Source organism: Eriocheir sinensis, chromosome 28 (assembly GCF_024679095.1).
Source record: "Eriocheir sinensis breed Jianghai 21 chromosome 28, ASM2467909v1, whole genome shotgun sequence".
NCBI lineage: Eukaryota > Metazoa > Arthropoda > Malacostraca > Decapoda > Varunidae > Eriocheir > Eriocheir sinensis.
Genome location: NC_066536.1, coordinates 5,792,027 through 5,818,943, shown reverse-complemented (window position 1 = coordinate 5,818,943; position 26,917 = coordinate 5,792,027). Strand labels below are relative to the sequence as shown.

The window sequence follows — 26,917 nt, the reverse complement described above, 5'->3', positions numbered from 1 at the left end:
CTTCACCGTAAACACCCCGCGTCTCTGAATACTCACATATCCTTCCCCTACACTGATAACTAAGCAAAATGTCATCTGCTCGTGGCCATCGTTGTGCTCGCGGCTTCTCGCCCAGGTAAGACACAAGCACTGAGGGTGGCTTAATTTGCGTGGCTGCTGAAGTGACACGATATTCCGGCGACGTGATGGGCTTGGCAGACTTCTTTGTGATGGAGAGGGAGACGGTGGGTAGTGTGACATAATTAACAGTTACGACGCGGTATGGGTAAGGTATTGTTTTCTCGTAGTTGTGTTTATTGGTGATATAGTTTCTATGACTAAGGTTGGCGTTCTGATGTGGTGTATGGTTTGCTTTGATATGGCGTGGCGAGTTGGTCCTCAAGTTGTTGGAGTGAGTGGAGGGTAAAGGGTGGTAAGGTTGTGGCCAGACGTTTATTAAGTGGCGGTGTCTATTGAAATATGATTGATAGTGAGTGCCAAAGTGAAAGCTTTTTAGATGCTGGTACTAATAACATGACGCGCAGAAACATAGCTAATTACAGATAAGAGGACCTCATTAAAACAACAACCCCCGACTGCCTAGCCTCTCTGAAATAGTAACCTAACCCCACGATAATAGTAGATTTTTCATGGTTTGTTAGGGGAGGGAAATGATAGAAGTCGATGTGGTGCCGTTACTTGGCATTACCGAAACGAGACACGGGTCGAGGTGATATATGCGACCTTTGTGGTGTGCCATAAGCCTTGGGATGGGCATTAACGAAGAGCTGGTGTGAGGCGATGGCTGACGACGCCCAGCCACAGATGTTCCTCCACGTGTTGCGACGCAGATGTGAGCCACGTGCCGCGTGCACATGTGTTTGTCTGCGTGGGGGAGGCGAGGAAGGGGAACGGTTGGCTGTAGGGGTGGGCGACGAGGGGAGGGGAAGGAAAGGTGATGGTGGGAGACGGGGAGGGGAAGGGCGGTAACGCGGGAGGGGGTATAGTGCAGTGAAGAGAGACGGTTATGATGGCTAGACGAAGCGGTGAGAGGAATGAAAAGGAAAGTCAGAGGAGGGACAAACGACGGGGGAAGGGGAGGGGAAAGGGAGAGGTGTTGCGGGAGGGGATAAAGTGCAGAGGAGGGAAAGGGAAAAGGTTATGGGGGAGTAGACATAGAGATGAGAGGAATGAAAAGGGATGACGGAATAGGGACAAAGGAAAGGGATGGGGAATGGACGTGTTGGGGAGGGGAAGAAAGGTAAACGGGAGAGGGGAAAGGGATTTAATGCATAAGAGGGAAATGAAAACTGTTAGGGTGGCTAAACGGAGAGGCGAGAGGAATTATAAGGGATGACAGAGAGGGGAAAAAGAAAGGGAAAGAAGGGGAAGGGGAAGGAAGGTAACATGTAGTGGTATAGTGCAGTGGAAGGAAATGGAAGCGGTTGTGGTGGATAGACGAATATGTGAGGAATGATAAGGGATCACAGAAGGGGGACAAGGGAAAGGGAAAGGGGAAGGGAGGGATAGTACAGTAAAGGGGAAGGGAAACGGTTCTGATGGCTAGATGAAGAGGTAAGAGGAATGATATAGGATGACAGAATAGGAGCAAAGGAAAGAGGAAGAAAGGGAAGAGAGGTAATGCGGGAGGGGATAGTGAAGTGGAGGGAAAGGTAAACGGTTCTGATGATTAGACGAAGAAGTGAGAGGAATGATATAGAATGACAGAAGAGAAGCAAAGGGAAGGGGAAGAAGGGGAAAAGAGGTAATGCGGGAGGGGATAGTGAAGTGGAGGGAAAGGTAAACGGTTATGATTACTAGACGAAGAGGCGAGAGGAATGAAAGACGATGACAGAAGGAGGAAAAAGGAGGGTGAAGGGGAAAGGGAGAGTGTTGGGAAAGGGGAATGAAGGTAACACCGAAGGGGGTAGAGTGCAGCGGAGGGAAATGGAAACGGTTATGGAAACTAGACGAAGAGGTGAAAAGAGATGAGAGTAGGACTAAGGAAGTGGAAGGGAAAGGGGAAGGGAGATGTAGCGGAAAGGGATAGTGAAATATATTAAGGAAAAGCGAGAGATGGAAAGGTGAAACGATTGGCTGACTTAAGGAAGAGGAGAGGGAAATGGAAACCGGTGATGGGAGGAGAAGAGGAGGGAAGGGGAGGTAATGCGTAAGGGGATATGGTGTGGTAGAGTAGAATATATCAAGGAAAGATGGTGGGAGAATGGTAACAAGGGGGAAGGAGGGGGACCAAGGAGGAGACGGGTGAGGAGGGGGAGGGGGGCAAGGAGGAGACGGGGTGGGGGGGGAGGGCCAGTGGAGGGTCTTTAAATCCAACGTGTATACACCTGGAAAAGAGGCAGCTGATCACCTCAACGGGGCAGAGTTTCGGGTCGGGGGGGGAGTGAAGGCACGTGCTGCTCACCGTACACACACACACACACACACACACACACACACACACACACACACACACACACACACACACACACACACACACGAGTCTAGCACTTGATAAAGCTGTGGTAGCAAAATTATACACACATAATTATATTGATTTTCATTCACTCTCTTCACACACACACACACACACACACACACACACACACACACACACACACACACACACACACACACACACACACACACACACACACACACACACACACACACATACATACTTTGGCTCACTCACACGAGCACTAACTCACACACACACACACACACACACACACACACACACACACACACACACACACACACAATGCCCTGAAGAGTGCTAGGGGGGGCAGGGGATGGGGGAGCAGAGGGGGGGGGTTGTCCTCAGCAGGCACCTTCAACCCTCACAAGAAAAACAAAAGACTCGAGGCTGCCGAGGAATGTATAGGGACGGCGTAACGGTTACCGGCGACACCGTGGCCCCCTACCCCCCTTGCCCCCCTCCTCCCCGCCCCCCACCCTCGCCCGTTTGATAATGATATCTTCCCTCACCCCGTGGCTTGAGTCGAGCTCCTCGCCCCTCTCTCCCCTCGAGTTTCTCCTTTTACACTTTTTTTTTCGTCTTCCCCTCGTGGCCCTTCTACCCTCTTCCCCTCACATTCATTTCCCCTCATCCTCTAACTTTCCCCTCACATTAGTAAGGTTTCATCTCGTAAGTTTCTTATTTAACATTTTTTTCGTCTTCCCCTCATGACCCTTTTACCCTCTTCCCCTCACATTCATTTCCCCTCATCCTCTAACTTTCCCCTCATTCACATTAGTAAGGTTTCATCTCGTAAGTTTCTTCTTTTACATTATTTTTTTCGTCTTCCCCTCACGACCCTTCTACCCTCTTCCCCTCACATTCATTTCCCCTCATCCTCTAACTTTCCCCTCATTCATATTAGTAAAGTTTCATCTCGTAAGTTTCTTCTTTAACATTTTTTTTCGTCTTCCCCTCATGACCCTTTCACCCTCTTCCCCTCACATTCATTTCCCCTCATCCTCTAACTTTCCCCTCACATTAGTAAGGTTTCATCTTGTAAGTTTCTTATTTAACATTTTTTTCGTCTTTCCCTCACGACCCTTCTACGCTCCTCCACTTACGTTCATTTCCCCTCATCCCTAAACTTCTCCCCTCACTTACTACACTTATTACACATACTTATTTTTATCTAAGTGTTTCTTGTAGTAAGATTCTCCTTTTTCACTTTTTTCATCTTCCCTTCACGACCCTTCTGCCTTCTTCCCTTCACCCTTATGCTTCCCCTTACTCCTGCTCATTCTTCATCTAGAAATGTTTCATCTAGTTTCTCCTTTTACGCTTTATTTTAGTCTTCCCCTCACGACCCTTCTGCCTTCTTCCCCTCACCCTTATGCTTCCCCCTTACTCCTGCTCATTCTTCATCTATAAATGTTTCATCTAGTTTCTCCTTTTACGCTTTATTTTAGTCTTCCCCTCACGACCCTTCCGCCCTCTACCCCTCACATTCATTTCCTCTTATCCCTAAAATTTACCCTCACTGCTACTCATTCTTCAGCGAGTAATGTGGATGTAGAATTATCGGTTTCCTCGTATACTACATTACTTATTTTTCTTTTACTTATTTTCCTCGACTCTTGAAGTCTCCCCTTACGCGCCTCTCCCTCTTCTTTCTCTTCTTTCATATGCTACACAATATCTCTCTCCCCTTATCACCAAACCATCCCCTCTCCCGAAGTTCCTGTTTCGGGGAGTCAGGCCTTCATAAATTTCTTGGCCAACTTCGTGTGAGGGCGCAGAAGAGGCGCGTTGGTGGCTGCAGCTGTGGCGGACGTTCTTGCACTCGTTTTTAACAATACGAGGAAGAAATAACAGCGGAAACAAAGAAAGATTAGATAAGGGGGCGTTTACAAAGAGAGAGAGAGAGAGAGAGAGAGAGAGAGAGAGAGAGAGAGAGAGAGAGAGAGAGAGAGAGAGAGAGATCATAGACAAATATAGATAAAAGAGGGTGCTATTTTTAAGGTGGGTGGGAGAAGGGAACAAGAGGAACTGCTTTGGAAGGGATGTTGTCCTAAGAACTGGTGTGGGAGGATGGAGGGGAAGCAAGGGAGGGAGGAAGAAGGGGAAGGACTAGGAGGGGAAGGAAGAGAGGGGGGGAAGAGAGCTAGGAAGGCGGGTGCAGAGAAGGGGAACGACCCTCTTCCTTCCTTCCTTCCACCTCGCCACACCTGGAGAGCCACAGCTGACACCCCCTCCCCACCCTCGCCCCTGCCTCCCCCGCCACCCCCGCCGCCATCCCCGCCACCACGCCCTTCCTTCATTTCCTTGGACCCGCCCTCGCTCGCTGCTCCTTTCTTTGGTGGCCCGTCATCCACACTCACAGAGAAACTTCACAGTCCACCACAGTCTTTTCCCCTCCATCACATAAGCCCCAGCCACCATTACTTTAAAATCCTACCACCACAGCATACTTTCAGAGAATCACAACGCCATCGTAATCTCAAATCCTACCTACCACCTCGACATACTTTCCGAGAACCACAACAGTCAACCATAATCTTCCATCTTACTGTCACTTCATACAAGAGCACCACAGTCCACCATAATCTTTAATCCTACTACAATACATTCCCAGAGAATCACCACACACTACCATAATCCTATCGTCACAAAACTCAGAGAATCACCATCCTCCGTACCCCATACCACCATAGTCCACCACAATCTTTTACATCCTTCCACCTCACCCACCACACCGTATTCCCATCCATTCACCACAGACAGGCCTTACACTCCACTCCTCTTCCATTAGCACCTCAGACACTACTTTACGTAAAACAATGTAACCTTTACCCACCACCCCTGCTCTTTCTCCTAAATCCAACCCACCTATACCCTGACACACTCCTTCGCATTACAGCTTTCCCCCACGTCCCCCATTCACGCCATTCTTCATAAGTGTGAGGAATGAATGTCTCTGAAGCCACGGTAATAGTATACGAACAAGAGCGTCGTGGTTATTGTCGGATTTTCTGTTTTGGGAATAAAGAGAATGGGTGTGGGCGGGAAGCTAGAGCGGAAGGAAGAGAGGGAGGAAGAGGGAGACAAGAAGGGAGAGGCAGATATGAGAGGAGGGCGGAGAAAGAGCAGGAGGAAGAGAAGGGACACCTGGCAGGAAGGAGGAGGCAGGGAACAGGGGAAGGTGACATGGCCGAGTGATTAGGAGTGAAAAGTGACAGAGATGGGCGGCGAAGGGGCAGCCACGGACGGTACAGAAAGACGTGATGGGCGCTTGTGTGCGGAATGAATGGGATGGGGCGTGGCGGGCACCTGAGTGGAGGAAGAAACGATAAATACGGAAGGATATGACAAAGCGAAATCGATAATGACGGAGAGAAGTTACGTGAAGACATTGTGGAAAGATGCAAAAAAAGTCATACTTAAAAAAAAGAAAAAAAAAGGGGGGGTGAAGGGAATCTTTATACGTTCAAGAATAGAAATAAAAGATACGATCGAATGTTAAATTGGATCTGAAGTAAGGTGGAAAAGAAGACGAACATCTCGAAAAAACGACGTTAAGAGGAAGTAAGGCAACCATCGGATCAGTAATTCTTGTTGACATATAAGGCGAAAAAACAATCCAAGGACAGGAAGAAGTAACGCAGTATCCGCAATAGGTATTTGCTAATTTATACCCCATCACGTTTCTGTTGGTACACCATGTTCCCCTCTGTCTCATCTCCGATAATACCACTCACTCCCATTATCATTATATTCCAACTCTCCTGTCACTCATTCCTATCATCATCATACTCCAACACAGTCATTCTCATTGCCATCCTTGTATTCCAACATTATTATCACTCCATCACGTTTCTTTTGGTACACCATGTTCCCCTCTGTCTCATCTCCGATAATACCACTCACTCCCATTATCATTATATTCCAACTCTCCTGTCACTCATTCCTATCATCATCATACTCCAACACAGTCATTCTCATTGCCATCATTGTATTCCAACATTATTATCACTCATTCCCATTACCATCCTTATATTCCAGCATTCTTGTCAATCATTCCCATCACCATTATATTTCGACCTTCTCGTCAATTATTCCAAAACCATCATGATATCCCTACACTCTTGTCAGTCATTAAAACCATACATCTGTCATTACTCCTAAAGTCCTCACCCTGCCGTAATTACCCTCATCATCTTCCCTCACACCCTAGCACCCATCCCTCACTTACCCCCTTCCTTAACCAACTCATCACCCCCGAACGCCTCTACCCACCAGCCCCACCCCTGCCCCTGCTCTGACCAACCCTTGCGGAGGTGGTCATAACGGCGATGAAGCCACCAGGAAATCAGTAATTGAGGAAGTAGTTGCAGGCATCCTTAAGTCTACTCCCTCACCTGCCCTGCCCTGCCGCCCACTCTCTTCCCGCCTCCCGCCCGAGCATGTACTGCTCGCTCGCACGTGACCAACCCTCCTCAGACCCGCCACGCGAGCCTGCACACCGAGGAGAAACAGATGTTCATTATGCCTCGAGGACCGGCGCCCAAACCCTCAGGCGGCCATGGGTGTGGTCTGATGATGCGCTCTGTCGATGGTCGTATCGGCTCATTGTGGTCTTCGATGGCCCCGCGTGATAGATGGTGGTTGGGTATGGGGGGTGTTAAGTCCTTTGTGGTTTGTAGCTTGGTCTGTGATGGCTCCTTGCAGCTCCTTGCCCTCGTGGGGGTCTTGAGCTCCCTTGCGATGGATCATTATTGCTGTGCATTGGTATTGGATCCACACGGATGTAGGGGTACGGATGGGTGAGTGAACGATGCTGAACAGGCCTAAGATAAGTTAATAATTTGTGTCACGGTAATTCCAGCGCTGCAATTATGACGACAATCCAAAGCTTCTGGAGTGCTCATGGTCGTCGTCCTGTTAGTCCTGTCGTACTAATTCATTGCCTCGAAAACCACTTCCCATCGCGCCAGCTCTGCGCGCAACAGTAGGGTAGTACCTGAAGTATTGAAATACATGGTACCTTTGTCAAAAGTCCCATTGCTATCGTCGTGTTCGGCGTCTCCGTTATGGGGGCACACGAACAACGTTCCCGCGCAATATGTTCCTTTCAGCTGTTTCTCGCTCCGGACAGCCCACCCTGTTTGTTCTCCGCTTCCTAAGGACTCTTGTAAGGATTGTTTATGCCGTTTATTACTTCAACTTCTAACTGGGATAATTATGAAGAGGACTCAACGCTCCTTTTCGTTGAGGTGCATTCACTGTCTTCCCATGGAGACCCTTGTCCTTGAGCTCCTTGATATATAAGGTGTTTTACTTGGTGCATAATGCGATATAGTGTAACGTCCACACATAAGACTATAGGGAGACTGCAGGAGGCTGAGTGGCCTACACGGGGCAGCTTTGAAGGCGTGTGCAGATATATATTACATATTTTTCTTATAAACTTGCCTCATACGCAGCATGCTCTTTTTCACTGCTGTTCCTCCTTTCGTCACCTTCCCTCGACGTTCAGGACCTGTCATTTTAGCCTTTGGCAAACTCCCCCCCACCCACCCTCCGTCCTCTTTTTCCCTCTCAGCCACCACTTCTCCCCTCCCTCTCCCAGCCAGCGACCTTCTCTGAACAGCTGGGGAGGTCGTCGTTCTAAGGGTTACCAACAATTTTTATCTTCTCCCCAGACACCAGTCCCAGCTGTCCGTCCTTGTGCCCTCCTCTCGCCTCAGTGACAGCCATGGCCGTAGCACAGTAGTGTTGAGGTGTGGGTTTGTTGCAATCAGAAACGACGGAGAACAAGAGGGGGGCAGTCAGGTCTCCTTATTGGAGCTTCGCTTATGGTGTCATCTTCCATAAGCGGGCGTGTGTACATTTTCGAACTCTGGAGGACTGTCATCCACTTCAGCGATCCTCTTCCATGTTTCCAAAGCTCCTTGATTTGGTCTCGATGTACAGACAGCCACATAAAATTGTAATGTGGGTGCGCTACTGCTGTATTTGCAACTTAAGTTGTAGGGTGGGAGTAGGAGAGGAGCAGGGTGGGGGAAGGGACAACGCGCGTGCCACATCTTGGGTACGCAGCTGTCGTACCTCCCCTTCCCTGCTCACCCCCAAACCCATGTCTTCCGTCACTATTGCCTATCTTTCTTTCCTTGGCGGTGATTCTGCTTAAAGCCAACATCCCGGTACCAGTGACGGCTATTAGACATCCTCACGGCTGGTGGAGAAGACGCTCAAGGCCTAGGAAGGTGGTTTCCGTGGCGTGTGTCCGGGTAGCGGGGTCCCTGCTCATGTCTCTTCCTAATTCACCAACACGTGCTGGCGAGGCTGCTCCCTCCGTCCCCCCGCCATCCTCCCCGTCCTCCTGCTTCCCAATCCTCACCGTCCACATTCAACTCAGTAGGAACATATTTTCTAGAAATAATGAATTATTATGCTGCCTTGGCTTTGCAGCCAAACCGCTACTGGATATGCTAATGACTACAACAAGCTTCTAATACTACGTGGACAGTATTCAGCAGGACGTCCACCCTTATGGAGGACACATGGAGAAGCGGACAGCCGCGGGATCGTTCGTTATACAACCGTTGGGCGGCAGCGCAAGGATGGCACCTCAACCTGTACACCGCCAGGAAACGCCCAGGGCAAGGCGGCCGCCTGTGTTCCATTGGCTTGCTGCACCGTACGGAGGGGCAAGGAATGACACTGCCGACCATGAGACTTCAGGACTATACTTGTTAACTAATTTCGACATCTTTTATTTTTTGCTTGTTTAATATTTGTATTAAAACTCCAGCGTCCAGCGTTCGAAAAATACAGTCGGAGAAGCGTGTAACGCTGGGTTTGGAGTTTATCCGGGTTATGATTATTTTTTTTACAGCAAAAACTGCACACCATTCATTATTAATGTGTACAGTGAAAGCTATGGTATATTGAGGATACTGAGGGCCATTTTTAATGATAATGTTCTATTTTTTCCCCCTTCCTTTTGCCCCTTTATTTCTAGTACTGCGGTCTAGTTTGAATGTCGGCAGCTCCATCTCATCTGAAACTTTTAGATCGCTCTTTTAACTTAATAAAGTTTTTACTACCAAACCTCAACATGCACCTTTGTCATCATGAATGTTTGGTGCTTTGACGTTTTTTTTTTTTTTTTAAGATTGTTGCTGGTAATGAGCACCCTCATCACGGCGCGTTACCGCCTCAGTTTCAGCCTATTCACCGTACGCGTCATGGGCTACAATGCAATGAGCGCGTGCTCTTCAACAATATTTTTTGTCCAACTAACCATTTTTCCTGTTCATTTACCCACAATCTGATTAAAATGTGGAACATATTTCCAGATGATATTCTTTCTTTTGTTGACATTGCAAGGTTTTTAAACCAAAGTCAACATCCATCATTAGCCATTGGCCCCCCTTTTAATATTCTCTTAACTATCAATGTCTTAATTTTCATATCCATGTCTAGCCACTCATCAACGCTCTGTGTCTAAGCACTGTATTCCCCTTGATGCCCTTTCATAAATCTTTATTATTATTATTATTATTATTATTATTATTATTATTATTATTATTATTATTATTATTATTATTATTATTATTATTAATAATTTCGTGTGTAGCTACAGTGCAGTCCTCCCAGCAAGGGGGAGGGTAGCCAACGTTTCTCTCGAGAAATGGTAACTCGCGCCTCCAAAGAAAACGTTACATATGAGACACTTAAATAAAAATCAAAACACAATTTCATCTATAAGGTACCAAGAAAGCCAACAAGGCATATGACTCCAAAATTATTCGCTGCACCAGCGAGTAGCCACCTTGGCACATCAATGTAGGCTACCATAGAAATGGTCTTCGTGCCTCCATTTGGTTGAAGGGTGTGGGTTCGACTTCCGGCATGGTCAGATGATGTTTTAAAGAGAATACTTCACCCTATACCAGCATTTCAGGGAACGTCGAACATGTGAGAAAATACTGTAAACCAACTGCTTTACTTAATCATTGGTAGCAAATAATGTTATGAAATTTTATAGGCTACCAGAGTGCAGCTAAGCTGAGACCACTTTGGGTCAACATGGGAAAATAAAGTATAGCATATATATATATATATATATATATATATATATATATATATATATATATATATATATATATATATATATATATATATATATATATATATAATATGCCTAAAAGTGTCTGTTGTAAGCAGCCCCACACTACCGTAGCAACTTGAGACAAGTTCCGCATAAAAGGATGTAAAGGATGTCTTACAGGTTGTCTGAAAGGTTATATTAAGCGTGAATAAGGAGGAAACGGAGTTGCCTCCGGTGGAATGTGATCTCCTTAAGCTAAGATAGTATTATGGATTCAAGCGTGGAAACAGTCTTTGAAGCTTCGTATTGAGAACAATGCGATGCTAACTTGTTTCACATCATCACTTTGGGTTGTTTTTCCCGAGCAAGGCAAGGAGCCTATAGCCGCAGGTCGCCTGAGGAAAGGCCCGTGCGGGTGAAGGATACTCGCCACCATGGACTGGAGGGAGGGCGAAGGCGCCGCCGGAGGGGGCGTGGAGGGGCCAGAGGAGGGCGGGGCGGTGGTCCCCGCGGGGCTGGAGGCGCTGCTGGCCCGCTGCAGCGCCATGTACCCCGGGCAGCCCAACCCCCTGCAAGTGACGGCCGTGCTCAAGTACTGGTAATGCATGGTGCCTCGCACCGCTCCCTAGTAACGGAGAGGAGAAGGTCTCTACTGTCATGCTAAAGCCTGCAGCTGTGTTACCATTAGTAGAGACACTTAACAAGTTAGTAAATCAGGAGGAACCTGAGTCAAATTTTCAGAGTTAACATTTTTTTCTAATATATTCTAACAGGCTATTATCATAGTTTACAACAATTTCCATTGTAAATTGCAGTTTATCCATAAGAATACTCTTCCTTTGCCCCCAGAATAGCTTCTGAACTGCATTTAAGTTTGGGCCGAGCTCTGGGGATCTACAAAACAAACCGCTCTTCTTCTTTTGACCTGTTCCGCTTTGTATCACTTCCTCCTCCTTTACTGATATTCTGGGGTGTGGAAATAAATGGAACAAGTTCCTCAATAAGTCATTCTACAGACTACCAGCTGTAGACAAAGACAGGGATTGAAAGGAAAGAAAATAACTAGAGAATGCTGGGGGCAGTGGTTTTGACAGATTGGCCGTCGCTGCCCTCAGCATTCTCGTGTTATTTTTTTTCCTGTCAGCCCCTGTATCAGCCCCTGTACTACAGCTGGTAGTCTGTAGAATGACTTATTGGGGAATTTGTTCCATTAATTCCGTACCCCAGCATCCCTCAAAAGAATGCCATTTAGGGCAATTTTAGGCAAAAAGACAGTCGTTCGGTGTAAATGGAGGAGCGCGGTGTGATTTGTTGGTTCCACAGAGCTCGGCGTCAAGAAAATAACCCTGTTGCGATATGTGAACAGTTACTCTCATGCACAGCACCTGTACATTACACATATGAAGCCTTAAGGGTGCAGTCAACCTTTCTGCATAAACCATCCTTATACTCAGAAGTACCTCACAAATTATAAGTTCTTTGTCATGCTGAGTGAGACTAACAATATCCTTATAAGACACCAGAGAATCTATAGTAATTCCTATATCAGTAACATCTGCTGTTATCAGGAGATATCCATTCCTTTTGTCTTGGACCTCTGAGAGAGGAGGTGGACTCTAGTGTTGAGTCATCAAAGGATAACCTATGGTTTAAGGCCTTTTGAAGTCTTTATTCATGTCTGGGGTCATTACATGGCTTCCCTTCTCATTTAAATCAGTCTCACTGTCCTTAGATTTTTCTTTCTTGTCCCACTTTAAGGCAAATTTTCTATGGTAGCAAGATAGGAATCACTAAGAGACTAGAGCTACCCAATTTCATTCCCTACATGGGGAAACACAACACAGGAATGAATCCTACTCTAATACCAGTGTCAGGAAGGATAGTACCTATTTTCACTTTTGAACCACATGAGAAATTGATCTATTTGTCCTAATAAATCTTTTTCCAACAATCCACCCAGGATTGGAACCTGGACCCCCAAGATGGGAGGTAGACACACTAGCATTGAGCTGAAGGGTATTCCGAGGCTTAAGGCCTGTTGAAGTCTGTCAGTGTATCAGATCATTACACTACAACATCAATGTATTATTAAACTTACGTACCTGTATAAATTGTGACTAAAAGGGGTTTACTACTATTACTGTGCTACTACTACTGTACTACTATTACTGTGCTACTACTACTGTACTACTATTACTACCACTATCAATACTATTACTACTGCTACTACTAATAATAATCATACTACTACAGAAGTTTACACATTTATATGTCTTTGCTTCAGGTTAGGTGGGCCAGACCCCCTGGACTACATTAGTATGTATGCCAACCCTGGGAATCCCAAACTGAACATCCCTCCTCATTGGCACTATGTGAGGTAAGTTTAATATCACAGATATGGCATTTTTTTCTCATCTGTATGCCAGAATGCAATGTAATCATAATGTATGTGTGTGTGTGTGTGTGTGTGTGTGTATATATATGTGTGTGTGTGTGTGTGTGTGTGTGTGTGTTTATCTATATATATATATATATATATATATATATATATATATATATATATATATATATATATATATATATATATATATATATAGTATGTGTGTATGTATTTATTACTACAGAAATAACTTGTAGTGGTTATTCCAAATAATTGGGAAAAATGGAACTTTTCTGATTTTTCCCTCTTCTCTGAATTTGTCTAGATGCAGATGCTCAGTATGCCATTCAAGATCAGAAGTGGGCTAGAATGCTAATGCCTTATCTTGGCAATGCACACGTAATAAATTTTATAATGTTGGGCATTGTTGCCGAGTCTCTCTCTCTCTCTCTCTCTCTCCATATAACCACAAAAGGATCACCTAGATCTGAAATTCTTGAAAAAAAAACTTTCTCATTTGAATGAATTAATTTGATGGATGGAGTAAAATGACCACAAGGTCACTCAAACTCAAACACAAACTCACCTCCTATTTTCTCCATCAGTTTTGGCTGCTCTGACCTTCATGGGGATGGCCGTGTGCATGAGCAGACAGGTCCTGAGAGTCCTAGCGGCTTTGGATTTGAACTTACAATGCGGCTGAAAAGGGAGGAAGGAGAGAAAAGCCCTCCAACCTGGCCTGCTGCCATTATGCAAGCCCTGGCTAAATATGTCTTTCAATCAGGTGCATTAAAGCTGTCATTTACTTATGGTTGTAAGAACTGTCATAGTATTAGCCTGTTAAGTATTTTAGGAAAATAACTCAATGGGAGAATTATCATATTCAGGGTAATGACAAATGATGGGGTCATATAACAGCTTTGTGAGAGAACAGGGATTATACAGATCATCTTTGTGCAGTTGCATTATTCTAGCCTCAGAGGTACAGCCTCAACGTTGCCAGATTGTCGTACTCAGCCGATTATATTTCCCGACTTCCTACCCCCAAACTGTCTTCTGAGCTCCAATAACGAAACTAGTTTATAGTTATCATTAAAAGATTTAGATTTTGATATTTCTTGGCAATAGTTAGGCGTCAGAAACAGGTAAATACCATGTTCTAAGTACGACGATCTGGCAACGGTGGCTATACGTATTTTCATATTATTGTTCTGTTGTTTATTCAGTGTTGTGTTCAAGAAAAAGAATACTCATAATTTTATTTAGTTTTTGGTTATAAGGATTATTTACGAAATACAATTATAACGCTACCTCCTCTACCTTAGGAAACGTCCTGAATCGGCTATGGTGATGTTAGGTGCGCCTATACGGTCCATTATGTCACAAGTGCCGAGTGTTATATAGTGTCTGATTTTGACATGAAGTCTTGAGAATAAACCAAGCATGTACTTCCTGTTGATTGAGAATAATTCGTCAAAGTTTTAATTGTTTCAGAGTCCATCCTGTGTGTAGGTGACCATGTGTCTTGGCACTGTCCACTTGATAACAGTGAGTCAAGAGTGCAGCACATGCTGATGGCTGAAGACCCCCAGCTGGGTTCTGTCAGCACTCCAAATGGCAATGTGCAGTTTGTGCAGATTGTGGGTGTCACCACAGAGGAGTTGCGAGCTGCTCAGCACTGGAATGGTGTGGGTGTTCTGGACATCATGAAGCGGATGCCCAGGTAAAACTCCAGCTAATTTTAAGGGAAATGTTGACTGAATAATTAAAATTGATTAGTTAGGCAAGGTCTAAAGATCCCAGTATGTGGGGCAAAATTTTAAGTGTGAAGTTTTGGTACTAGCACTTAAATGCCATTCATAAAAAAAAGGTACATTAAATCTTTGTGGTTTGTAGCACGTAGTCAAAAGTTCCTTTAATTCATTGGGCCGTCATATATGGGAGTATGTGACATACACCCGTATACAGGTAACTCTCGATTTACACGAGTATTGTGTCCTTGAAGAGGTCGCGTAAATCAAACAAGAGGTAGGTTTGTACCTTTATTGCCTACTGTATCACTCTGACTCCTCTCCCTCTTGTGGTTCCTCCTCTGGTTCCCCTCGTGGTAGCACAGCAGCAAGGGTGTTGTTGTTGTTGAGTAGCGTGGCAGCGTGGGTACTATATTGTTGTTCAAGTGGCGCACGGGAAGAACTGAGCTCAGCTGTGTGGCTGCGGCACCTTGTGAGTCCAGTTGCGTGAGACATCTGGTGGCCACTCCATAAAATATTGCGTATAAGTGAAAAAAACATTTAAATTAAACATTTATTTGGATTTTCGACCCCGCGTTATTTAAAAAACGCGTAAACCAAACTCGCGTAAATTGAGTTACCTGTATATCAAAATTCCCCATTTATGCCATCCCCATAAAATGCCTCATGACACCCATTTATTGCTATGCATGCCTTAAAATGATGAATTGATGAATGCACTGTACAGAGAAAGTTTACTCAGCATAATTGTCTACAATTACAGAACTGCACACAAAGTAAAAGAAAACTGCAACATTGCTGAGAGAAAGCTGTATATTTCTTAACTAACTCAGTATCAATAGGTTTATATTTCTATTGATTTTGCCAAGCTGCTTGGTAAGTAATTACTGTATATTCCTAAGGATATATATTCCAAAGGAGACACTTAAACCTAAAAACTATAAGCATTGGATATGAAGTACTAACTTCTTCATCAATTCATTGCACATGTAAAATGAATTAGAGTATTGTTTTCTTGATATATATTTTTGAAATTTGGTTTTACAGTGCAGGTGGTCCTTGGCTGGTGACAGACATGCGTCGTGGGGAAAGCATCTATGAACTGGAGCCATCTGTGGCTGAGGAAGTTGAAAATGGGATTGAAAATGAGGGCTCAAATCTTTCAGGGGTGTCTTCAAGGATAATTTGGGCTGAGACTGAACTAGGCAGCACCATGGTGAGGGAGAGCAAGATGAAGAGTCATTGGTTCTTGATTGAAAATTACAAAACTGTATATATATCTGACAAACCAAACCAAATAATATTTTTTGTATATTACTTATTTCAGTAGAATTTTATATTTTGCAATTGTACAATATATATGTTACTTGAATATATTTTTCTTACATTTATCATATGTATTCATTCATCTAAAAATGAATTAATTCAGAAGTACATTTCCTGTACAGACCCCGTTGTCTGCATATTCTCCGAAGACCCAAACAGAACAGGAAAGTGAGTTATTGCCACGCATCACTCATGTGGAGAGTGAACAGATCAAGACAACATTACAGAAAGGCCTCATGCAGGGAGGCGGCAAGAGCTGCATGGCACAGAATAAGGAAACAAGGTGAAAGTGGCATTATCATCTTCATATAACTTTATTATTACCTCCCTGCTTTATGATTGAAGTAAAAACTCCCTATAGTAATTCTGGAGTAAAAGCAGACATGATACAGGGTGTCCCATGAGTTCAGGTACATACATACTTTGGGATATGGTAATTGGGATACGATAATTCAAGTTATTCTTAGTAAAACAATAATCTATATGTGTGTTGTTTTTTGCTTCATATTGTGAGAAGTTGAGGTTTAAAATTTAAGAGCTGTGTGTTGCAGGAGCTGCTGTGGATGCAGCAGCAGCAGCACCAAGCCAGCACATGTTGGTTAATCTGTAGTGATGAATATTTGATGCACAATCTATGCACTCAAATTATTACAGAGAACAGTTATCAAGTGACAGGTTAAATTTTCTTGCAGCAGCAGCAGCATTATTTTTATACACTTTATTTTTCAAGTGCAAGCACAAAATTGAAATTAAGGGAAAACAAAGGAAATCTTATCCCAAGTGATGAGTGCTTACCTGCAACTGCATTCATTTTATCGGTGTGACTGTTTTGTTTGTTTTATGAGCCTTGGGGATTATCTTTCAGTGCTTGTGGAAAATAAGCTGTAAATGCAGCATTGGGGTTTAGTGTGAGTGCATGTGTAAAGTAAGCAAACTTCCAGGGACAAACAAACAGTTTAGCACATATATCAGACAGCTACCTAACATGCAACAGCTTCTTGCATCAACTTCACTGTAAACCAAGCCCAAGACTCAGAGGATAATCAATTACATTCCAAGGGGACCTGTCCATCTAATTTATATACAATTAATGATTCCCCAATGCAGCTTTTATATTAGAGAATGTATTAACACAGTGGTTGGTATGCTGCCCTGACTTCTAGTCAGAAGGCCCGGGTTCGATTCCTGGCACTCAGTGGAGCATTTATATGTAATAATATAAATATAACAACTGTTTGTATCCATAATACTAGTAGGCAAATTGTTTGATATAAATTTTTTTGAGTTGCAGATGTACTTGCAGTAAATCAGTTTAAAGTGGTTCTACTTGCATTTGTGGCACAATTTTTTATCAGAGTTGTGGTTGTGCTGACGTTGCCAAAAAATTTGAGTGTTCTCAACTCTGAATATGATGAGGTTTGCTTATACTTTAAATGCTTGATATTTGTTAATTTCTGAATATAGTTGGCCTTCGAACACATTTTTATTCTTTTTTAGTAGTGAAGTGAATGTGGAGGGCAATGTGGCAACCTCAGATTCTGCTGAACTCTTCGTTACAAGGCGACTTGAATCCTTGCATCTTTCAATCAACTTGGAGTCTGGTGCTTTGCTTCCTCTTGCTCTAAGGTAAGCCTCAGCATAAGCTAGATGAAAAAATGTTTGAGGAGGAGGAGGAGATGAATCTTGGTGTATGGGAGTAACAGAGAATACTTAGCTGTTGCTGCTTTTTTACACTGTATAGATGATGTATATTTGTGGATGAGTATTAATATGTTGTAAAATTTACGGCTGAAACTGTTGCTTAGAGTTTACAGGTTAAAAAAAAATATTTAAAAATACCAGTGCAATACATTCATAATGAAAGAAATATCAAGAAAAAATCAATGTAATTTTTCACATGTAATGTAAAGAAGAATGGCATTAGTTATAATTTACTTCACTCCTCCAGAGGTCGCCTGAAACATGGTCGTCATTTTACCTTCAAGTCTGTGGTGGATGTGAGTGCAGTGACTCTGGTATCTCCTGCTGTTGCTGGTGCCTTTGTGGATGCTAGTTGTCCTTATGCTGTCCGAGGGCCATGGCTTCAAATTTTTATACCAGATGACTTCTTGCCCACACTGGTAGAGGACTTGGCAGACCTAGCAGACCCTGATGAAGTGAGTTGTTGGTCCTACCACATTCTGATCAGTTAGGTATTTAGCAGGTTAAGCAAATGGTTAGTACATTGCAGGTAACACTTTATTTTATGTGAGCTGCATTCCTGAAGAGAGACAATAACTTTCAAGGGGACCCTCCACCTGTTACTCTTGTACGTGAACTTTTTTTTTCGACTCCTCAAAATGTTTTTCTTACACCTATTATTGTTATAATGAAATTTTTAAAACCTGAAAGTTTGATGAAATTTGGACGAACAGTTTGGAGAAAACTTTTTTTTCTTTGGAAAAACGTCATGATTCTATGAAACACTCCTTTATTTTCAGTAGTACGCCTTTGACTGCTGGTTCACAAAATATTTATACTCATTGCTACAATTTCTCCGTAAAACATTTGGACTATGTATCCTCATTTTCTTTTTTTTTTTTTTTTGCCTTAATACCAAGAAAAAATATATATAATAAAAGCAGCAGGAAAGGAAGGAGTGGTGGAATTGACAAGTGAGAGCGAGAGTGGCGGCATCGTGGTTAAAGTGGAGGGAGGTGGTCAGTCTACTCATGAATTGTAGCATCCCTCGAAAGATCAGAGCAGGAGTGTACCAAGCTTGTATTAGATCAGGGATGTTGTATGGAGCAGAAACATGGGCTCTAACTTGAAAATTGATGGAGGTATTGAGAGCAAGTGATCGCGGAATGGTGAGGTATATGGCAGGGATCAGGTGGCAAGATAGGGTGTCCAGTGCAGATTTAGCTAACAGATGTGGAGTAGAGGACCTGGAAACAGTGCTCAAAAGGGAAAGACCCGATGGTTTGGACATGTGAAGAGAGCAGGGGAGGATACAGTGCTGGGAGTTTTGGAGAGATTAGAGGTAGAAGGAAGGAGATCAGTTGGTAGACCTAGGAAAATGTGGAGAAGGTGTATACAGGAAGACAGAGTAGAATGGAGGAGAGCTATAAAGCGTCCAACCACGTACTAAGAGTGAAAACGGACGTTAAACGAAATGATGATGAATTTGCAGTCATAAAAGAAGAGCTACTTGCACCTTACAATCTACTAAAATCATAGTTGCTGAAAATTTTACATAGACTTATGCTAAGAGATTTAATGTAGATTTCTTGCAAGATAACTCACCCAGATAGTGGGTTACATTTCTAAACCAATATAAACATAGAATGAGATGATCAGTTGTGCCTTATAGCTGTAATTTCTAATTAGATAACTTTTTGAAAACTGTTGTGAGAATTATCTGCAAATTTATTGAATTAAAAAAATAGTAGGGTGTGGGCTTTTCTAGATAGGATCATCTTAGACAAATTTAATGATTATGATGATAATATGCTGCTTTGTTCATTTTCAGGTTACACTGCCAGCAACATTTAGATGGCCCAACAGAAAGCTAACCATCACCATCGTTGCAGAGGAAGCATAAAGTTTTCTGTCATAAAAGCATTCAGGTGCCATGAGTTACTGCCAGAGTGTTGGTATCAGCATGGTCCTATAGTTGGTTTCATTCTATTTGTCCACTCAAGAGCTTAGATTTGGCACGTGGGGATTGCTAGTGCGTGACTGAGTGAAAATCAACTGTTGTTTTTCCAATTAAATCTTTTTCCATAAAATATTTGAGTGTCTATTTATATAAAAAAAAATAAATAAATAAAAAAAAAAAAAAAAAAAAAAAAAACCTTAGATAAATCCCTTACATGCTAATTTGCATCAATAATATAATCTACTAGCACACAAAATAATATAACATACAAGCACACAAAAGACAAGCTTGTATCAAACAATATAGGAAGGTCACACGAACAAACTGTGGCCTTTCAAATACCTATAATTCATCTCATTTCAGGTATATAAACAAACATCTGGCAGTGTAAATGCGAATTAAAGATGCTTCAATAATTTATTGTGTGAAAACCACATAAGTAATATTCAAAATAGCCTAGCAACACATTCACCAATTTTTCATACTATTTTTAATATTACCCCTGTGATTTAAATGCAATAAATGCTCAAAATAATTGTAATTTAAAAGGTCATAGTTTATTCGAGTATGATCTAACTATACTGTTTGATACAAGCTTGTCGTTTGTGCGCTTGTATGGCATGTTATTGATGTAAATCAGCATGTTTGGGATTTATCCAAGAAGATCTGATGTTTTTTGTATGCATAAAAAATCAAATGTATTGAAGAAATAGCTTGAATATTTAAAACAGGAGTTGATTTTCACACAATCATGAAATAACAATGCACAGGTGCCACATCTATCAAAATTCACGGTTTGTGGATGGACATGAAATGAAACTGACTATATTGACAAAGGATAGTTTTGTGATGTTATGTAATTATTTATTATATGAATCTCACATTGAGGTTATATTATGAATTGACATGTTATTATTTGCTATAATTTCAGTGCAGCTGATTTATTTCACTGACTAGAGACTATTAATGTTATCACCTTACAAAACTGTAGTCAGTTTCATTCATTACACTGCTCATCTCTCATTCATCATTTAACTAATGCTTCTTAAATAAAAATCATTTTCCCCATCACACCAAGATGTGCCAATAATGTAGTTTTGATCACATAGGTAGGTACTGCTGAATTATATAATCTTTCAGTTATCATTAGGTGCTTACTTTTTAAACTATGAAGACGTTTATGGAATTTTGAATAAACTTTATTATAATATTCGTCTTTAAAGTGCTTTTAAAGAAGATGGAAGACTATGTAACTAAAGAAGGACAGGAAGCAGTCTGCTGATTTCATGGACCTGAAAAAGGCCTGTGATAGGTTGACAAGAAGGGGTTATGGGATGTCCTGAAAATGTATGGTGTGGGATGATGTTTACTTGAAGCAATCAGCTTATTTTACAAGGATGCAAGTGCCTCTTGTGGATGAACAGGGAGCCACCCACAAAGGATTTGACCGTTCGTAAGGAAAGGACAATAGACTAGGAAAATCACACTAATGTGTTCTTGATGTGAAGATAACCCATACTAGCAGCCAAAAAATTTATATTTACCAGACGGTTTCAGTGGACACTGCCACCATCTTTGGTGGTAAGAAGCAGGAGAGGGAGTGAGGAAAGTCGTACAGATTTCATTTTATACAAAGACAAACAGGTAAATATGAGAGGGCAGGGCAAACCCCTATCTGACAGGTCCCGTATTGGGAATCAGGTCACTCAACCAGTGACCTCGTTACTGCATCTAACCTGACACAGGTTCGGTGTGACATCTGGGTTACCACGGTTTGCCTTCCCCAGGTTTTCCCAGGTACCAATTTATTGACCAGCCCAAAGGGGAGGGTGAGCTGCATGCTGACTGCCCAGACCAGGATTCAAACCCGACCCCGTGGATTTGTAGCTAGGCACGTTAACCATTGCACCACAGAGGTGAGGGGAGGAAGCTGAAGCTGATGGTTGGCCCCAGCCTGATATGGCACAGGTAAGTTTATAGAGGTGCCATCTTGCTTGACTCATGTTGTCCCCCAGGGTAGCATTACCTTTGACTTCATGATTGTCCTTCTGTCTCCTCAGAGTTTCCTTCTGATGCAAAGTCAGGTTTATGGGATACTCTCCATTCAGTAGTAGCTGAGCTATGGGGTCCATGTCAGCCTTGAATTTGGCCATTTTTTCATAAAAAAAAAATAGCATGATGTATTGCTGCCATCTTGCCTGGGACAAATGTGGATACCAACACATTGTGATAGTAAGCATTGACTTCTGCACATGCCTAGATCAGGATGGGACAGAATTTGGCACCACACCAGAGCTCATCTTTGATCCTCTTTTTAGAGAGGGAATCTAAAGTCCTGGTTGCTAGGTGGTCTTCAGAACAGCATGTTGGTAATCTTAGGCCACTCAGTGGTGACTGAAAAATCCCAGTTTGTGGCAGCGGGTGAGATGCGTACTTGGGTCCTCCTGGACACTGCGCTCGCACGCTAACCACTCAGCCTCTGCCTCCCCATAGCTTACTTGGCATATACAGAAGTGTACTGCATTTAACACCTAATTAGCAGTACCTTGAAATTGACCACGAGATGCAAAATTGCAACTTATGGGGCATCATACATTTGAGAAATTATTTAATTGGAAACAAAAGTGTCTGAAGTTTTAATATAGAACTGTAATTTTTTCTTACTTATTAGTGATCCCATTTTATGCACTACTAACAGTACTACTACAACTTTGCACCAATATAGACATAAAATAAATAATAAACACACCTGGATGGGAGACGATAGGGTGCTTACTGGAAGGGGAAGAGATGTGGTATCCAATGCTAGTGTGAGGTGGTTCCTGGGGCCCACCACCACTGGTGTTGCCTCCAACATGACAACATTGCCGCCATCCTCCTCCACGTCAACCTCCATCTCCTTGATGAGCCGCCATACCTCCATATCATCAGTCTCTGCCCTCATTTTTCATGTACACTGCAGAAATATTGGCTTGATGTTGGTGATGACTTCCTGATCCTCTGGTTGTACCACAGATGTAGATTTCATTCTGCAAACATGTAGATTTTAGTGTGAAGGCCAAAATGGTGGAAATTTTACACATTATATAGCAAATTGCAATTAACTTGAAATGTGGTGCAGTTCTGTACTTACTGCAAATTTCAGAGTTGATTATTCAAGGATTCATTTGGACAAGTAGACATGTATATGATGATTCTGTTGCTATATTCAAGGTCCTGAAGAATCCTGACCCAGTTTATTTGAGATATAAGGAGCACTTTCCGAGAGAAAGAGATATTGGGCAGAGAGAAATTAGTCTTAAGATGAGCAGCAATACTAGAATGGTCTGAGGTATACCAATTGGGGAAAGTACATAGGCACCAACTACCCAAGGAAGATCAGTTACAACGATGTCCAGGCAATCCCAGAGATATGGGTAGACCCAGAGATTAATTCTTCAACACCTGAAAGATCTGAGAAGTCTAAGGCAGCATGACTGGGCTTATCAGTTGGGGAAATAGAATTAAGCCATTCTGAAAGATGGGCATTTGGATCACCCATAAAAACAAAGGAAGATGTGTGATCAACAAGTTACTGAAACAGCTGTGGATGGTCAACTCCAACCACACCACAATTAAATGCACCTCATCTAGAATTTGATGGTCACCTGAGGGATACAATCATAACATGTCACTTAAACACATATATTCTGCTATTTCTAAGCTTGATCCTTCTGCAATAAGCCTAACAGTCAGAACTGGATTACCCTCTAATTATATCCTCCCATGCATCCTTTTAAACCACCAAACTTCCTCATGAATGGAAAAGTCCTCAGTAACACAGATATTGAAGATAGGCTCTCGTTATAACCCAGTGATGTACAGAACTGTTTCCCTGACGATGGATTATGGTTTAACAAATTTCATCAATGATTATGCTCAGTCTAACAACTGATTAACCTCTTTGACTCAGGGTTGCCTTCATAGGTGCAGCTCTGGATCTGGAAGGTAAAAGCCTCTCTCTCTGTTCATAAGTCAATCCATGTATCTATCTATTTAATCCATCTACCTATCCTGAGAGAGAGAGAGAGAGAGTATTATCTCCCCTCCATACTGCATCATGATTACAGCCCCACAATGCATCATGGTTACAAACACACAACATGCGCCTACCTTCTCTCTCTCAGACTTCAGCATAACTAGATTAATTATTAACAACAATTTTCAAACAATTGACAAACCACAGAAATCAGCTACAAGCCTGTTTTCTTTTATGGTCGACTAATTATAATATGAAGTACAGATACGTCACTGGACTGAAGGGGTTAACAAGAATCAGTGTGGCTTCAGACATGCTACATCTGGGGAGGATCAGTTGATCCTTCCTTATAATCAGGTTACCCTCTGCCTGGATCCAGGGCTATATTGTTGATCTCATACTTTTTTTATTTTTCCGAGGCCTTCAACAGTGTCCCATCTTATTCAACTTGAGAAGTTGAACAAACATGAGATTCAAAGACAAGCTAATTCTTTGGATCACATAGTTTTCCATTAATGATATGAATTTAGTGACTCAACCAACACAGAGAAGACCCTAAAAATCCACTTGGCTGAGAGGCTCCTCTTTAGAGTGTTGGCTTCCTGTCTAGCTTGTTGCAGGTTGCCCTTTACCACTTTCTGGACTAGATCAACTTCTCATGTTCTTCGTTACACTGAAATGACGTGTAATTAAATGAGATTCAATGATATCCCATTACAGTGGTGGTTGGCAGTGGACATCCTCTCTTGTGGTGTTTCTCCTGTATTGGGAACAGAAAGATGGATGGCTCAGTCTCTTGGAGGAGTTCATAGAATGAAAAATGAGCAACTTAAGTAAACACACAGAAATTGATCTCAATCAAAGGGGAAAGCTGTGTAGTGACCTGCCAGATGCAGAAAAGCCATTTAAACCCACCATAAACCAGTGTGTTGCGGTGCTGTATTGAGACCTGCCTCTCACTGTTATTATTGGACCTTTGGGCCTGTTGTTTGGTAGCAATATGGCTGAGGTTGCCGAGATGAGGAAGCGCAAGGTGCTTACCCTGAAGCATAAGTTGGAGATCTGCCAGAGACTTGAGAAACGCGAGTCCCACCATAGTCTGATGAAAGAATTCAGCTGTTCTTTGGGAGTAAGTCTCAATATAACGGCAAAACGGGTTATGCGGCACGAGCTTCCCCCTGTTCGTGCTGGATAAACAAGGTTCTTGCTGCTGGCTTCCTATCTGGCTGGTTACAGGTTCAATCCCTGGGAACGGAAATTTACTTTTCTTTTTTCAGACTGGATAAAGTTTTCATGAGTTTTGAGACACTGAGATGATGTGTTATTGTGTAGATTAAAGATAGGAAGTGTCTCTCATTACATGAGAATGGTCAATAATTAATCAATACAGCTTGCTGAGAAAAGTACCAAATGGGGTTCCCCAGGGCTTCATTGTGACTCCTTTTCTTCCTCCTATGTGTTAATTACATACAACAGCATCACCTCCTCAGTCAAAATATTTGCTAACTTGAAAATTTGTGTTGCACTGCTGCTTCCCCTGGTCCCATGATGATGAGAGAATTACTTCATGTCAGAATTATCAATATTTTGCATGGTGTGGCCAGCTGAGGTATTCTTCATTAGTAAGGAGTACAGGATACACAGGGTGTTCTGAGGTTGTTATAAATAGTACAAAAAGGTCCGTGCATCAACTAAGGTTGACCTCACCCTAAAACCTTCACATACCGGTATGTAGACGACCGCCCCCCAATCTGCTAAAAGGTCCAATTTTGAGAAAGTAAAATCTCTAAGTTAAATATAATTTTTGATAGGATACTGATAATTCTTCTAATCATTCTTATTCCGTTAATTGCCTACGTGGTGAATAAATAGCTGAAAAATGCAGCCAGAAGTGTCAATTTTTCAAAACCCCGAACCCCACAGCTGATTTGGCTCCCTTCCCTCCCCACTCGCCCTCTGCAAGTGGCTACAAAGCTCCAGATTTAGTGGAAAAAGCCAACCTTCCCTTTACAGCTCCGTGCACACTGGAAAAAAATTGTTAGTAATAACTGACAGTAACACTTACTTGGCAAAAACCTGATGGGGACCAGTCTCTTCTCTTGAGCTTATCCCCCATTCCATGATTCTTTCAGGACCACGGGGAGATCTTCGCAACGTCATGTCCTTCCTAAAGCCACTGTTGCTCTCCTTGGTTGCACCCATCACCCACACACAGTGCCATAATAGCGGTAAAATACGGAGACGCAACTGTCCCTCCTTCTTCTTCTTCTTCTTGGGTGTTTTATGGGCCCTTCCTTCCCACGCTTACGGCCACGAGAAGAAGACTCGCACTCACTGACTTGATTTCGGGAGTCGCGGGGTTCGGGGTTTCGGGATTCGGAACAGGACCAGCGTTACAGATTGTCGTACCCAGAACATTGTATTTTTCGGTTTCAGAGTCAAAACTGTCGTACCCGCACAAATAACGATATCCCATTAAAGTTATTGTTGAAACCATTAATTGCTGATGTTTTTTGCGATGGTTATGGGTCACAAACCCGGAAATACTATGTGCAAAGTACGATAATCTGGTAACGCTGGTCGGGATTAGTTATGTTCGATTTGTTCCTAAAATCGTGTAACATATGGAGCTACGGTGTTTCAACCATTAACTCTGGAAGAAGTTGAAGACAGAAAAAACTCTATCACAACAATATGGAACAGAAGAAAAAAGAAAACTGATTCATTGATTGATACTGAACAAAACTAAAAGACAACAACGCCAATCAACAATCAAGAATCAAGAATAAGACATAAGTGGGAGCCGTTACAAAGGCAATCCCACGCCTACTACAGTATAACATCTATAGGTGGCGTGCACGAGTAACTGTTCACCATCGCAACGGGGTTACTATCTGGTTGGAGGTAGCTGGTAGTGTGTGAAGCGACTTGTCGGGGAATTTGTTCGCTTTATTGCCGCACCCCAGCACTGCACAAGTGGATGGAATTCCGGCAGAAAACCTGTCTTGCAGCACCAACGCGGAACAAATCAAAACAAGAAGAAACGCGGTTTGTTTTGCATCCAACTCTGCCCCGAGCTTAAATTTGAGTTGTGCAAGCAACCTATAGCTCCTCTCAGCAATCGTTCTGATTTATTATATAGGAGTGTAGACAGTGGTGCCGATTTTTCAAGAGTACCTACCGAATCGCAAATACTCTTCCTTGCACTTATCGTAATAACAAGATGGCGTCCTAGCGAGCCATTCA

At 42.8% G+C, this 26,917-nt stretch overlaps 1 protein-coding gene and 1 long non-coding RNA gene across 8 annotated transcripts; one reads left to right on the top strand and one right to left on the bottom strand.

Moving 5' to 3' along the window:
- LOC127004416 (suppressor of fused homolog) lies at window positions 1-19,848 on the top strand. 6 transcript variants are annotated; one of them, XM_050872085.1, is made up of 9 exons: window positions 1-115; window positions 12,841-12,933; window positions 13,542-13,720; window positions 14,431-14,659; window positions 15,735-15,903; window positions 16,136-16,296; window positions 17,511-17,639; window positions 17,962-18,169; window positions 19,525-19,848. In XM_050872085.1, exons 1-9 carry the CDS (start codon window positions 69-71, stop codon window positions 19,594-19,596), a joined length of 1,287 nt encoding a protein of 428 aa, XP_050728042.1. In that variant the 5' UTR covers window positions 1-68; the 3' UTR covers window positions 19,597-19,848. The 6 variants fall into 6 exon arrangements, with proteins under 6 accessions (XP_050728042.1, XP_050728040.1, XP_050728039.1 ...); XM_050872083.1 differs by lacking the exon at window positions 1-115 and adding an exon at window positions 10,887-11,127; XM_050872082.1 differs by lacking the exon at window positions 1-115 and adding an exon at window positions 10,887-11,148.
- Window positions 19,823-26,144, bottom strand: LOC127004417 (uncharacterized). 2 transcript variants are annotated; one of them, XR_007757782.1, is made up of 2 exons: window positions 25,737-26,127; window positions 19,823-22,682 (listed from the first exon to the last, which is right to left on the bottom strand). It is a non-coding gene; the product is annotated as an uncharacterized LOC127004417 (long non-coding RNA). The 2 variants fall into 2 exon arrangements; XR_007757783.1 differs by lacking the exon at window positions 19,823-22,682 and adding an exon at window positions 23,324-24,431 and having other exon boundaries at window positions 25,737-26,144.
- Window positions 26,145-26,917: the final 773 nt, after the last annotated feature.